General features: G+C 42.6%; 1 protein-coding gene across 2 annotated transcripts in view; it reads right to left on the bottom strand.

Moving 5' to 3' along the window:
* The window catches only part of parp8 (poly (ADP-ribose) polymerase family, member 8), a 370,564-nt gene that overhangs the window by 212,389 nt on the left and 145,563 nt on the right, over nucleotides 1–12,612 (bottom strand). For both annotated transcript variants that reach the window (XM_060829923.1, XM_060829934.1), the window contains exon 4: nucleotides 2,378–2,467. In XM_060829923.1, the coding sequence (XP_060685906.1) occupies nucleotides 2,378–2,467 (90 nt within the window). The remainder of the gene's footprint in view (nucleotides 1–2,377; nucleotides 2,468–12,612) is intronic.

Raw genomic sequence — 12,612 nt, 5'->3', positions numbered from 1 at the left:
AACAGTTAAGTGCAAGGCTGGGGCAGTACTGCCTGTGGAGGCATGACTGTATACCAACCCAGTGATAATGCTGTCTCTAATGAAAAGAGCACCAGTGTATTGGTTTATGATCATCAATAACAGCATCACTAATGCATTATTACTCGTTTGATAAAGTGCGATTCTTGATCAAATTGAAAAATTGAGTTAAAACCAAAGAGAAAAGATCTAAGGTAAGGCACATTTGAAAATGAAAACAATATTTTCACTGGTAACAACGGAGTAGAATTCAATCTCAGATGCAGCATCAAAATTGATTATGGTCCACTTTCATGATGTTGACAATGCATAACCCATCAAGCTTGAGACACATGTGAAAATAGGGTTCGAGCCTCATTAGGATGTCCCCAGGACTTCTGTGCAGATGGGAAAACTATTCCTACTTCATCTAACCTCACAGTGACATTTTTGTTTAAATTATCAGATTTTGGTTAGGCTGTTATGGACTACAACTCTTTCTACGTCACACATGAAGCCCACTCAGCAGCTCTCACTCACATCATTTTCTCAAACTACTAAACCCTCATAAAGTCAGAGTCATAGGGATGTACAACGTGGAAACAGACCCGTCGTTCCAACTCGTCCATGCTGACCAAATATCCGAAACCGATCTAGTCCCACATACCAGCATTTGGCCCATATTCCTCTAAACCCTTCCTATTCACGTACCCATCTAGATGCCTTTTAAATGACATAATTTACCTGCTTCCACCACTTCATCTGACAGCTCATTCCATACACACACCACTCTCTGTGTAAAAAAAGTTGCCCCTTCGGTCTGTTTTAAATCTTTCCTCTTTCATCCTAAACCTATGCCCCTAGATTGGGACTCCCTCACCCTGGGAAAAACCTTGGCTATTCACCCCATCTATGCCCCTCATGATTTTATAAACGTCTATAAGGTCACTCGATAGCCTCTGACTCTCCAGGTGGCTCAAACCCTCCAACCCTGGCAACATCCTTATAAATCTTTTCTTAACTTTTTCAAGTTTAGCAACATCTTTGCTATTGCAAGGAGACCAGAACTGGTCCTCCTGTCCCATGTGTTTCCTAATCATTTATTGGTGTCAGCTCACATCCATATCACTAGGTCCATCAACTTCCAATCACACACAGTCTCTGTTTGCCTCACTACAGAATAAACTGGCCCATCCCCTGAAGTGATAGCTGGCAGCATCCTGACTGACTTTTCTGTGGCCTTGACTTGGAACACCGACTATGGACCAATCTCAGACTGCAAAGACAAGATTTGTGGGCTCTGGTACATCCGAGGGCTCGGTGAACAGACTAGCCCCCTCAAGTGGTACTGAACAAGCCCTTTGACTGACTGGAACACTACCTCCTTATTGGCACAAGGATTTAGTGAGTTGCAGCCACCAGGTATTTATTGACTTCCACATTGGGAATTTGTGCTATTGTAGGAGGAGTGAATACTTGAAAGTAAAGTATAAATTAGGTGAGTTAAACTATCAAAAGGTTGTAAATATACAGAAATAAAGCCACCACCACTCAGTAGCAATATTCTAAAGTCACCATCTTAGGCTTAAGGGAAAAAAATTGGAAAGAACGTTATTCAACTTTCAGATTCAGACTTTTGCTCTCTTGCTGTATTTTCTCAGCCTTCTCAACATTGTCCACATCTCACCAGAAATGGGAAAATTTCACTCTGTGTTTAAAAGATGGGTTCAAATCATTCATTACATTGACAATTAACTACAACACCACTATTATAACAGAATTGGCAGGAATAAATTAATGGAAGAAAGATGTATTTCTGCATTGCTAATTGTTGTGAAATTGTCAGCCTCACCTTTAGCTGCTAAGGCTGTAAAATCTGGAATTCCTTCTTTAAACTTCTCTTACCTTCCATTTCCTCTTCCCCCTTCAAAGCACTCCTTAAAATCTTTTATTTTTGCTCAAATATCTGTTTAGATGGCTTGACAGTTATAGTTTATAGAATTTTCCTTTATTAATTGCACTATTTAATTAAAGTTGCTTTTGTACACTTTAATAAAAGAATATATTTCTGATTTCCTCAGAATTAAACTTCAGAGAAAATCTCCTGTTATTATTGTTTTCTTAATTCATATATTTCACAGTAATAAGAGTTGAAACAGGACATTAAATCAACTGGCCCATGAGAATGCACCTGCTTCACAACAGTCCCCTCCCACTGATCTTCATCCAATCCTATATCAGTTAATATCTTCTATTCCTTTATATGTTAATCAAACTTGTCATTAATCACATCTTTTTTCTCCCATTTCTTTCATCCCAATAGAACAATTCTGAATCTTTCTAACATGGTCCAAAATGTGTCTAAATGCCAACGTCTTACCTGTTGCTATTCTTTGGAAAATGACTGGAATGGGGTCTCTTGTGACTAGTACATCATCGTCATTCTCTGAATTTGACACATAGGTATTGTCTAGAAAAAGATAAGAAGACAGCTTACATCAAATTATTTCACATTATTTCCATGCAGGCTAGTTTCTACATTCAGAAAATAGCAGACTTTTATTTAACTGAAAATTATTTTGAAACCATTTACTTCCAGCAGAAGTTGTGAATTTTAATTCCGTTTTAGATTAGATTAGATTAGACTTACAGTGTGGAAACAGGCCCTTCGGCCCAACAAGTCCACACCGACCCGCCGAAGCGCAACCCACCCATACCCCTACATTTACCCCCTACCTAACACTACGGGCAATCTAGCTTGGCCAATTCACCTGACCCGCACATCTTTGTGACTGTGGGAGGAAACCGGAGCACCCGGAGGAAACCCACGCAGACATGGGGAGAACGTGCAAACTCCACACAGTCAGTCGCCTGAGTCGGGAATTGAACCGGGGTCTACAGGTGCTGTGAGGCAGCAGTGCTAACCACTGTGCATTGGTGCTTTTTGAGCAGTCACCAGAAAAAGACTGAAAACAACAAGAGTTCAATGTCACTTGACAGGGGGTTTCAGCAAAAATTAAGCCCCTGGGTTTTTCCAATTCATAAATGTATCATGTGTGGCTCAAAGAACAAGTTTGGTTTCTCAGTGGTCAAAATTACCTAAGAAAGAATATGAAACAGAGGAAGTCAAAATTTGATCCTCAATAATGCCATCCTTTCATAATGCACTTTATCAATGAGAAGCAATGTCAATCTTTTAATCTACTCAGAGATATCCAGCACACAGCACAAAAGCTATATTTAGTTTCAACAATCCGAATAGGAAACAGCTTACTGTTGTGGTACATATTTAATTAGATTAGAATTTTTCTCTGTCCCTCTACAAATGAATGTAGTGATGGTTTTGATAAATATGGCCAGCACATTTTGTTATGCAGTAATAGCTAATTGTTAACTTTAAACAATTGATAATGAATGGAATCAGACAGCTCACCAATGAATCAACAAATATTTTGTACCCTGTGTTATCAACGGTGTTGAAGTACATCTTTGGACATAATCTAACAGCCACTGAGATTGCAATCCACAGACTTTCAGGATCTATGGGGCCCATTTTCGATGTGAGGGGACAAGGATTTTGCATGGTGACTAATATGGCATCTCCATCGGCATGGTAACTGATCCAATCAACCACAGATTAACCCATTGAGAGCCATAAAGTGTACAAGTAACTCACCTCATCATAGCCCTAACACTGGCAACCTGAGTCTGGGTCCTAAAGTTTGCAGATGATCCATAGTCCTCACTCAATCCAGCATGACGAGGCAGCTTTTATTTCTTCTTCTCACTGGGAAGAGTGCATGCTGAGAGGGAATCAGTGCTGCCTTAAGCAAATGACTTGCACATTTCACCTTCCCCCATGTCCCTTATCCATGTGCCTGCATTTGCCCCCAGCTTAGCAAATAGAGGCTCCTTCCAACCAGGCAGGGTGCCACTGTTTCCCCAAATGGGAAACCAGCCCCCTTTCTCACCCTTGGAGGAAGTGATGAGTTACGGCCCTTAACTGACCCATTATTGTTTAACGGCTTAATCGTTGGTGAGTTAAGAATGTTGCGCCTGGGCCTTTGCTCCCAGTACAGTTAGAAGAGGGTGCGTTTTCCTCCTGGGCAAACTCAAAACAACTTTTCCTCCTCCTCACCACCTCTTGCCATTTCCGGGAGGGGGTAATTCAATCTCATGTGTCTGTTTGCCTGCCAGACTGCACTCAAAGTACATTATGTAATTAGTGATAAAAATATTGCAACTGAAATATTGTACAGCAGAATAAAAGCAGTACAAATCAAAGAGAATATACTGTTGCTCTGTAATGTAAGTGAAACAAAGTACAAGGTAGTGAACACAGAGGATTAAGACATTCTGTAATGTAACAACAATAGACATTCAGCATCTTCCATTTACTGTAATTTATTTGCTTGCTGTTCTGCAGCACAGACCAGAATCTTTTAAATTGGAAATTTGTATACTGATGAAATCTTATTTTGTAAGCATTCCAGTCAGAAATAGATACAACAAAGACTGAAACACAGCAAAAAAAACAGAATATTCTTATTCAAGAGTGACAAATAAAATTGGACAATTTATGACAGGATTTCCACATAAATGGGCCAGAGTCAATTACTAAGGTGATGGCAGCTGTTGCTCTCACTCTTTGTGCACTTTCTCTGCAGCCATAACATTGTATTCCTATCTCTGTTCTATTATCCTAATGCACTCTGTATGGTATGATCTGCCTGTACTGCACACAAAACAAAAAACATTTCACTGTAGCCAGGTACATGTGACAATAATCAATTAAATTAAAGCAAAGAGTATTCAGCTTCTGGATATCAGCAATTTTCCTGAAAGGGCTTCTTCGATTTTCTTTATCGTGCGCATGAAGACATGAATATCGGAGCAATTTTAAAGAAAACCCTTCACTTTTGAATAATCTTTAAAAGAACAGAAGTGTACCTTAAGAGGCTGGCTTCCCCAAGAGTGTAAACATTGCTGCCCTTCAATACTTAATTTCATTTGACAGAACTCCTTTTGAAAACTGTAAGACTACCATCACCAAGACTATCTATAGAAAAATGAAGTCATGCGAGAACTGAGATTTTGGAATGGGAAATAGTGAGATAAACGTTATAAACAGGCATGAGGCAAATAAATCAAACTTTCCAGGTCCAATCTGTATGATTGTGGCCAGAATAATAACTTTAGTCCGGTTGGTTTTCCACTTCTTTATTAGAAGCTGCACAGAATTAAGAGGCTTGAGCAATCTAACAGGAACATGATGTACAGTGATTTCATGGATCAAGGTGTTGTGTTACAGGCTGACAGGTTGCAATCTGTGGACGTTATTCCCTAAACAGGGAGCTTTGGCTTCAATTCGGTTTTTGAAAAGAACATAAACAATAGGCAGCAACTCTTTCTAATGGGAACAGAAGGCGAGTGGTGCTAACTCATTCTGCAACCACAAGTGGAATTATTGGCATTAGCAGTATCTAAGGAAGAAAGTCTCATGGCACATTCACAGGCAATCATCAGAGAGATGCTCAGTAGAAGTGAATCCCATCTCTGTACAGAAACAAGAGATGCAGAAAAAGATTTGTAAATTTGTTTGTTTTATCCAACTTCAGAGTTTTTATTGGTGCTTTTCCTACCAGAACTCAGCCCATTACCCTCATGTTGCTGATCACTTACAGTGCGGCCAAACAGCAGAAGATTTACAAGTCAAGTGCAAAGTTGTGTGAGAAAATAATCGATTCTCAGAATACCTGATTTGTTGAGAATGAATGGAAACAAGTAAATCATAAATTAATTCTACTGAGGCCAGTATCTCATCAGCAAGTCACCTTTTATTTACACATGGAGAGTCCTTGACACTGACCCAACTTTTGCAGAGCCAGCTCTCAGAGTGACAGGATGTCTGACACTCCCGTTATTTTCTTTCCCCCAATTTGAATAGGATGTTTGACATTCTTGTTCTTTTTTATAAAATACCCTGACACTACCGCCTAACTGCAGTAGTGCTCATTTTTTTCCCCGGCACCCATGTTGTGTGTGTGCAGGTGTGAGACACAGTGAAAGACACAAGTTGCACGAATCTTTATTCAGTTTCCACCACCAGGAAGCAAAGAAACACCCAAGTGGCCAGTGACAAGCAGTGACCTTCACATCAAAGGGCAATGCTGCATAATCAAACAGTGAAGGGGAGGGCAGGGATTAAATCAAAATAGAGTTGGATGGGGAAATAATGCACTCCACTCGCTGCGGCACCCACCTCTCCCTGAACAACTCCAGGCTATCATTTACCAGCAGGAAATTTGAGTATTTGCTGAAGTTGAATGGTATTCTTCATCATATAAGGATGGCTCTACACCATCCATCATCCAATGGTCTGGTGGAAAGAGCAGTCAAAACTTTGAAAGCTGCAAACTCAGAGCGCAGGAGTAAAACATGCCTAGCTCCCTCATCAGCCTTTCCTACTGTTCTAGAATCAGTAGGTGCTCCCTCTCCGTGAAGCACTGAAGACATCTCAGAATCGGAGATGGACACGGTCAACATCGCCGCCTCGACACCGTTGCCACTTGAAGAAGATAATGAATCTCTTCAGATATGCAGTAGTTCACTTCTTCTGCCCAGAGCATATCAGAAAAAATTCATTCTCTTCTTCAAGTGGCAACGGTGTTGAGGCGGCGATGTTGACTGTGTCCATCTCCGATTCTGAGATGTCTTCAGTGCTTCACGGAGAGGGAGCACCTACTGATTCTAGAACAGTAGGAAAGGCTGATGAGGAGCTAGGCATGTTTTACTCCTGCGCTCTGAGTTTGCAGCTTTCAAAGTTTTGACTGCTCTTTCTGCCAGACCATTGGATGATGGATGGTGTAGAGCCATCCTTATATGATGAAGAATACCATTCAACTTTAACAAATACTCAAATTCCCTGCTGGTAAATGATAGCCCGTTATTTTGCCTGTGTATTGCAAAAGATGTACTCAGTTTTTCTATCATCGTTCCCGTGTTTGATGAAGGAACTCCATGCACTTCCAGCCACTTTGAGTGGGCGTCCACAATGACCAAGAACATTGAGCTCATGAAAGGACCTGCATTGTTGATGTCCAAGTCCAGGGTTTATCTGGCCATTCCCATGAATATAAGGGAGTTGCTGATCGTAATTTTTATTCTTGCTGGCAGTCTGGGCACTGCCCCACCAACACTGCTATGTCTGCGTCCAATCCTGGCCACCAGGTATAACTTCTTGCCAACATCTTCATTTTGGAACCCCTGGATGATCCTGGAGGAGTTCAGCCGGTATCTGTTCCAAGCAAAGGTCACTACCAATCACTTTTGCTCCCCATAAAAACACACATCCTCTACTGTAATCTGGACTCTCCAGGTCCAAAAGATTTCAGGTATGGTTGTTATGGCCTTTTGGCATCTGCTAACACCACCTGTTTCAGTTTCAGTGTTGCCAGGACTGGATCTTTCTGCGTACAAAGTCCAACAGTGTCAGCTGTGACTAGAAGTGTCTTCAGAAAATTTAAAACCATTATGGACTCTTCCAGTGGCAGTACCGCACAGTGGTGCATCTGCCAGAGGGAGGTGGTTCATTGCATCTGCATTCACTACTTGGCCTCCCGGACAGTGTTCCAACTCGTAATGAAATGTACACAGTATCACAGCCCACCATTGAATTTGACCTGGCGTTAGGGTGGCACTGCCTTGCCCTCTTTAAATAGACCCAGCAAGGGTTTGTGATCTGTTATTATTACAAATTTATATACATAAAAGGTATTGGTGGAATTTCCTGATTCCAAGTATGACTACCAGCCTTCCTCCACTGTCTCAGCATATTTATGCTCTGCATTAGCCAAAGTCCTGGATTCAAATGTTGTTGGGCCACCTATGAGCTAATACAACCCAGATGCCACACAGGGAGGCATTGCGGGGAAATGCCAGATCTCACTTGGGATCATAGCGTAGAATGATAACTATTTCTTCACTTCTCTGAAAGCTATGGCTAGGCTACATAACCATTTTCAAGGCTGACCCTTTTTTAAGAGTTGGTGCAAAGAATTGAGGCCAGGTTATGCTTGAACTTTCCATAATAATTCACCAGCTCAAAGAAAGACCTAAGCTCGGGTGCTGACGTGGAAACCAGGGCGTCTCTGATTACTGTCACTTTATCTTCCAACAGGGGTAATCTGGTTTTTCTGACTCTAGACCAGGTAGGTCACTCGGGGTGCCTGGAACACACATCTTTCCTTTCTAAAATATATACCTGCCTGGGAGATGTCTACGCTTCAGAGAACACCTCTGGGCCGCCCGAACCAACCAACCCAATCACCCCGTGGCTCAACACTTTAACTCCCCCTCCCACTCCACCGAGGACATGCAGGTCCTTGGACTCCTCCACCGGCAGAACACAACTACACGACGGCTGGAGGAGGAGCGCCTCATCTTCCGCCTGGGAACCCTCCAACCACAAGGTATGAATTCACATTTCTCCAGCTTCCTCATTTCCCCTCCCCCCACCTTGTCTCAGTCGGTTCCCTCAACTCAGCACCGCCCTCCTAACCTGCAATCTTCTTCCTGACCTCTCCGCCCCCACCCCACTCCGGCCTATCACCCTCACCTTGACCTCCTTCCACCTATCCCACCTCCATCGCCCCTCCCCCTAGTCCCTCCTCCCTACCTTTTATCTCAGCCTGCTTGGCTCTCTCTCTTATTCCTGATGAAGGGCTTATGCTCGAAACGTCGAATTCTCTATTCCTGAGATGCTGCCTAACCTGCTGTGCTTTGACCAGCAACACATTTGCAGCTGTGATCTCCAGCATCTGCAGACCTCATTTTTTACTGGGAGATGTCTAAGGACAATGTTGAAGTTTCCTAAATGATCCTTGTTGGTCTTCTCTGTTGTTAGCACAACTTCCAGATAAATGGCAACCTAGGGTAGACCTTGTGAAATGTTCTCCTTTGTCCACTGTTAAATTTGCAAAGGCTAAGAATACCCCAAAATGGCAGTTTCATACATTGGTACAAATTCTTACCTCATCTAACCACAATTGCAAATACACATGGCTCATGTCCAGCTTCGTGAAGAACAGCCTCCTAACCAGCTTTGCAAATAAATCCACCAGTGAAGGATTGGGTACTTATCCAGCTCTGTAAAGTGTTTTACCATTTGTTTAAAATCCTCACAAAGGTGAACCGACCCGTTGGGCTTCACAATCCGTATGCTGTGCATTCCACAAACTGGAGTGGTCTGATGATTTCTTCACTTTCCAGCCTTCTGATTTCTGCCTTTACCAGTCATCTTAACCTCGTCAAAAATCCTGGTAGAGATCTCCCGGTTCTCAAATCAACAAGTAAATCCAATATCATCTCAAAATTAGAGGAGGCTTGAGGTCATAATATTCCTTAACTAAGTCCATCAACTCTAGTACACGGTGCCTCAGGTGCCCCTGTTGGGCTTGTTAGGTGAGTGACAAAGGAAAAGCGATGGATCCACAAACTGTCAGGACAATTAGTTTTTGCTTTTCATCTGCCCCGGTGACATTTGCCCAGAAAAAGTAATGCAATCTTTCCAACTACGGGCTCAGTCTTCTACAGCAGGATCGAATTAGTCAAGCTTCTGAAATATCATGCCAGAAATGCTTACCCAAACTCAAAGATGATAGTTGTGGGCAAATTTCTTCAGGAGCTTTTCTCTCATCACCACAGAAATAACTCCACAGAGGTTTATATCCCATCACCAAGTCACACTTTATTTACATGGAAAAGTCCTTCACACAAATCTAATTTCCTCAGAGCCAGCTCTCAGATACTCCTGTTCTGATCTGTCAGCCAGGTCTCCCTGATTGGGTATTCTATGAGATGTTCTTGACTGACCTTGTTCTAATCACTACAAATAATTAACTAATTTCAACTAAGACTGTAATTAGTCTTTGTGCTGACCTCAATGATCCAGGGTTAAGAACTAAAAAACAAATACTAGACACAGTCAGTTCTGATATAATCTTCGAGTAAAAAATGAGGTCTGCAGATGCTGGAGATCACAGCTGAAAATGTGTTGCTGGTCAAAGCACAGCAGGCCAGGCAGCATCTCAGGAATAGAGAATTTGACGTTTCGAGCATAAGCCCTTCATCAGGAATAAGAGAGAGTAGCCAAGCAGGCTAAGATAAAAGGTAGGGAGGAGGGACTGGGGGAGGGGCAATGGAGGTGGGATAGGTGGAAGGAGGTCAAGGTGAGGGTGATAGGCCGGAGTGGGGTGGGGGCGGAGAGGTCAAGAAGAGGATTGCAGGTTAGGAGGGCGGTGCTGAGTTGAGGGAACCGACTGAGACAAGGTGGGGGGAGGGGAAATGAGGAAACTGGAGAAATGTGAATTCATACCTTGTGGTTGGAGGGTTCCCAGGCGGAAGATGAGGCACTCCTCCTCCAGCCGTCGTGTTGTTATGTTCTGCCGGTGGAGGAGTCCAAGGACCTGCATGTCCTCGGTGGAGTGGGAGGGAGAGTTAAAGTGTTGAGCCACGGGGTGATTGGGTTGGTTGGTTCGGGCGGCCCAGAGGTGTTCTCTGAAGCATTCCGCAAGTAAGCGGCCTGTCTCACCAATATAGAGGAGGCCACATCGGGTGCAGCGGATGCAATAGATGATGTGTGTGGAGGTACAGGTGAACTTGTGGCGGATATGGAAGGATCCCTTGGGGCCTTGGAGGGAAGTGAGTGTGGAAGTGTGGGCGCAAGTTTTACATTTCCTGCGGTTGCAGCGGAAGGTGCTGGGGGTGGAGGTTGCGTTGGTGGGGGGTGTGGATCTGACGAGGGAGTCACGAAGGGAGTGGTCCTTGCGGAACACTGATAGGGGAGGGGAGGGAAATATATCCTTGGTGGTGGGGTCCGTTTGGAGGTGGCGGAAATGGCGGCGGATGATACGTTGTATGCGGAGGTTGGTGGGGTGGTAGGTGAGAACCAGTGGGGTTCTGTCTTGGTGGCGGTTGGAGGAGCGGGGCTCAAGGGCGGAGGAGCGGGAAGTGGAGGAGATGCGGTGGAGGGCATCGTCGATCCTGTCTGGGGGGAATCTGCGGTCCTTGAAGAAGGAGGCCATCTGGGCTGTGCGGTGTGAAGAATGTCTGGATTGTTACAAAAGATCAGTAGGGTGTAAATTTGGCTTGAGCATCATGTAAAATGGATCATTGTGAATTGGCTGCTTTTTTACACACTGCCAGATTTGCTGTTCCATTCAAATAAATTCACTTGCACCCGTTTTGTACAATGTGTACAAATTGATATCTTCAAACCTACCAGAAGAGGGGGAATGTTAAACAAGGAACAAATCTTAAAACTGTGGAGTATTGTACATTTAACAGTGAGAAAAGAATTGCATTCATTAGCAAGAGATAGAAAATCAAGCATTGTGAATTGTTTGAACACAGAATAGATTGTAACTGAGTTTTGACTCTTTCACAGCAGAATCTAAATGCTCTGTGAATACATCAGTCGGAGAAACACAAACCCTGCTAATTGAGCAGGACATATTTGCTGGTGTAGCATTACTTTCTCATCATAGTGGAATTATTAACCAGCATCTTGCAGATAATCATTACAAAGCGACATCAGTGTATATAGCTCCATAACAATATTAAGCAAACAAGGCAATAAAAAACATACTAGGTGTAAAGTCACTTTTATTTTCGTTTTAAACTAATTACCCTTATGCAAACTTAATGCTAAAGTGTTATTGGGCCAAACATGCCCTATTCTTTCAAGAATAATCAGAAAGAACACAGCTGAAAATCTGTCCCTGCAGGGTGCTCTCTTACAGTTGTGACTCTTGTCCAGGGCTGTAGTCATGAAAGCTCACTGGACCAGGGTGAATTCATTAAATTTATAATCGGATGGTAGATTCTCCACCAATTGCACCACATATAGAATCCCTGGAAGTTTATACGATACTTTGCTGACCTTCACCACAGGAGGTTAAATGTTTCTCCAAATGACTTTTTTGAAGAAGACTTGAATTCTAGTACGGTACATTTGAACTTATCAAGTGTAATAATGCTAATGATGTATTACAGTGTTCAGTAAAGTAAGTTGCAAGAATTCCTATGTTTGTTATCTGCACAGTGGTCCCACAGCTTTTTATATTTATGTTCAGCGACTTACAAAATCATTGAATCTGAATTCGGGATTACTGAAGACAGCTACTGGCTAGTTATTACCAAAGGCATCTGAACTGGAGTTTGCAGGTTGCAGGCTATTGGAGCAACATACATAGATGTTCACATTGCTGTTTTGGAAGCTTTAAGGTCAAAACAACAAACTGAAACCATTGCCAAGTTCAGCTGACTTGCAGAAGGATTACAGGTAAAACAGGACAAAATGATTTCACAGCCTGAGATACCCACTGTTCTTGAGCCGTGAGAAGTTCACTGAGATGAAAGGATGCAGTGCGAATTCTTGGTGGCTGAAACAACATTTTGGTCATGACAGATAAAGAAACACATTTGGTGTGAAATAATGAAAGAAAGCCTACAAGAATCAAATTACAAATGAATAGGGCCCTTAACATAAACTTACCCGATCATATTTACAACCAATAAATTAATCAGCATTTTTGAAATGCAGCCAAAATCATT

This window comes from Hemiscyllium ocellatum, chromosome 1, assembly GCF_020745735.1.
Source record: "Hemiscyllium ocellatum isolate sHemOce1 chromosome 1, sHemOce1.pat.X.cur, whole genome shotgun sequence".
NCBI lineage: Eukaryota > Metazoa > Chordata > Chondrichthyes > Orectolobiformes > Hemiscylliidae > Hemiscyllium > Hemiscyllium ocellatum.
The sequence above is the reverse complement of the archived record's forward strand: the minus strand, read 5'-3'. Positions and strand labels throughout refer to the sequence as shown.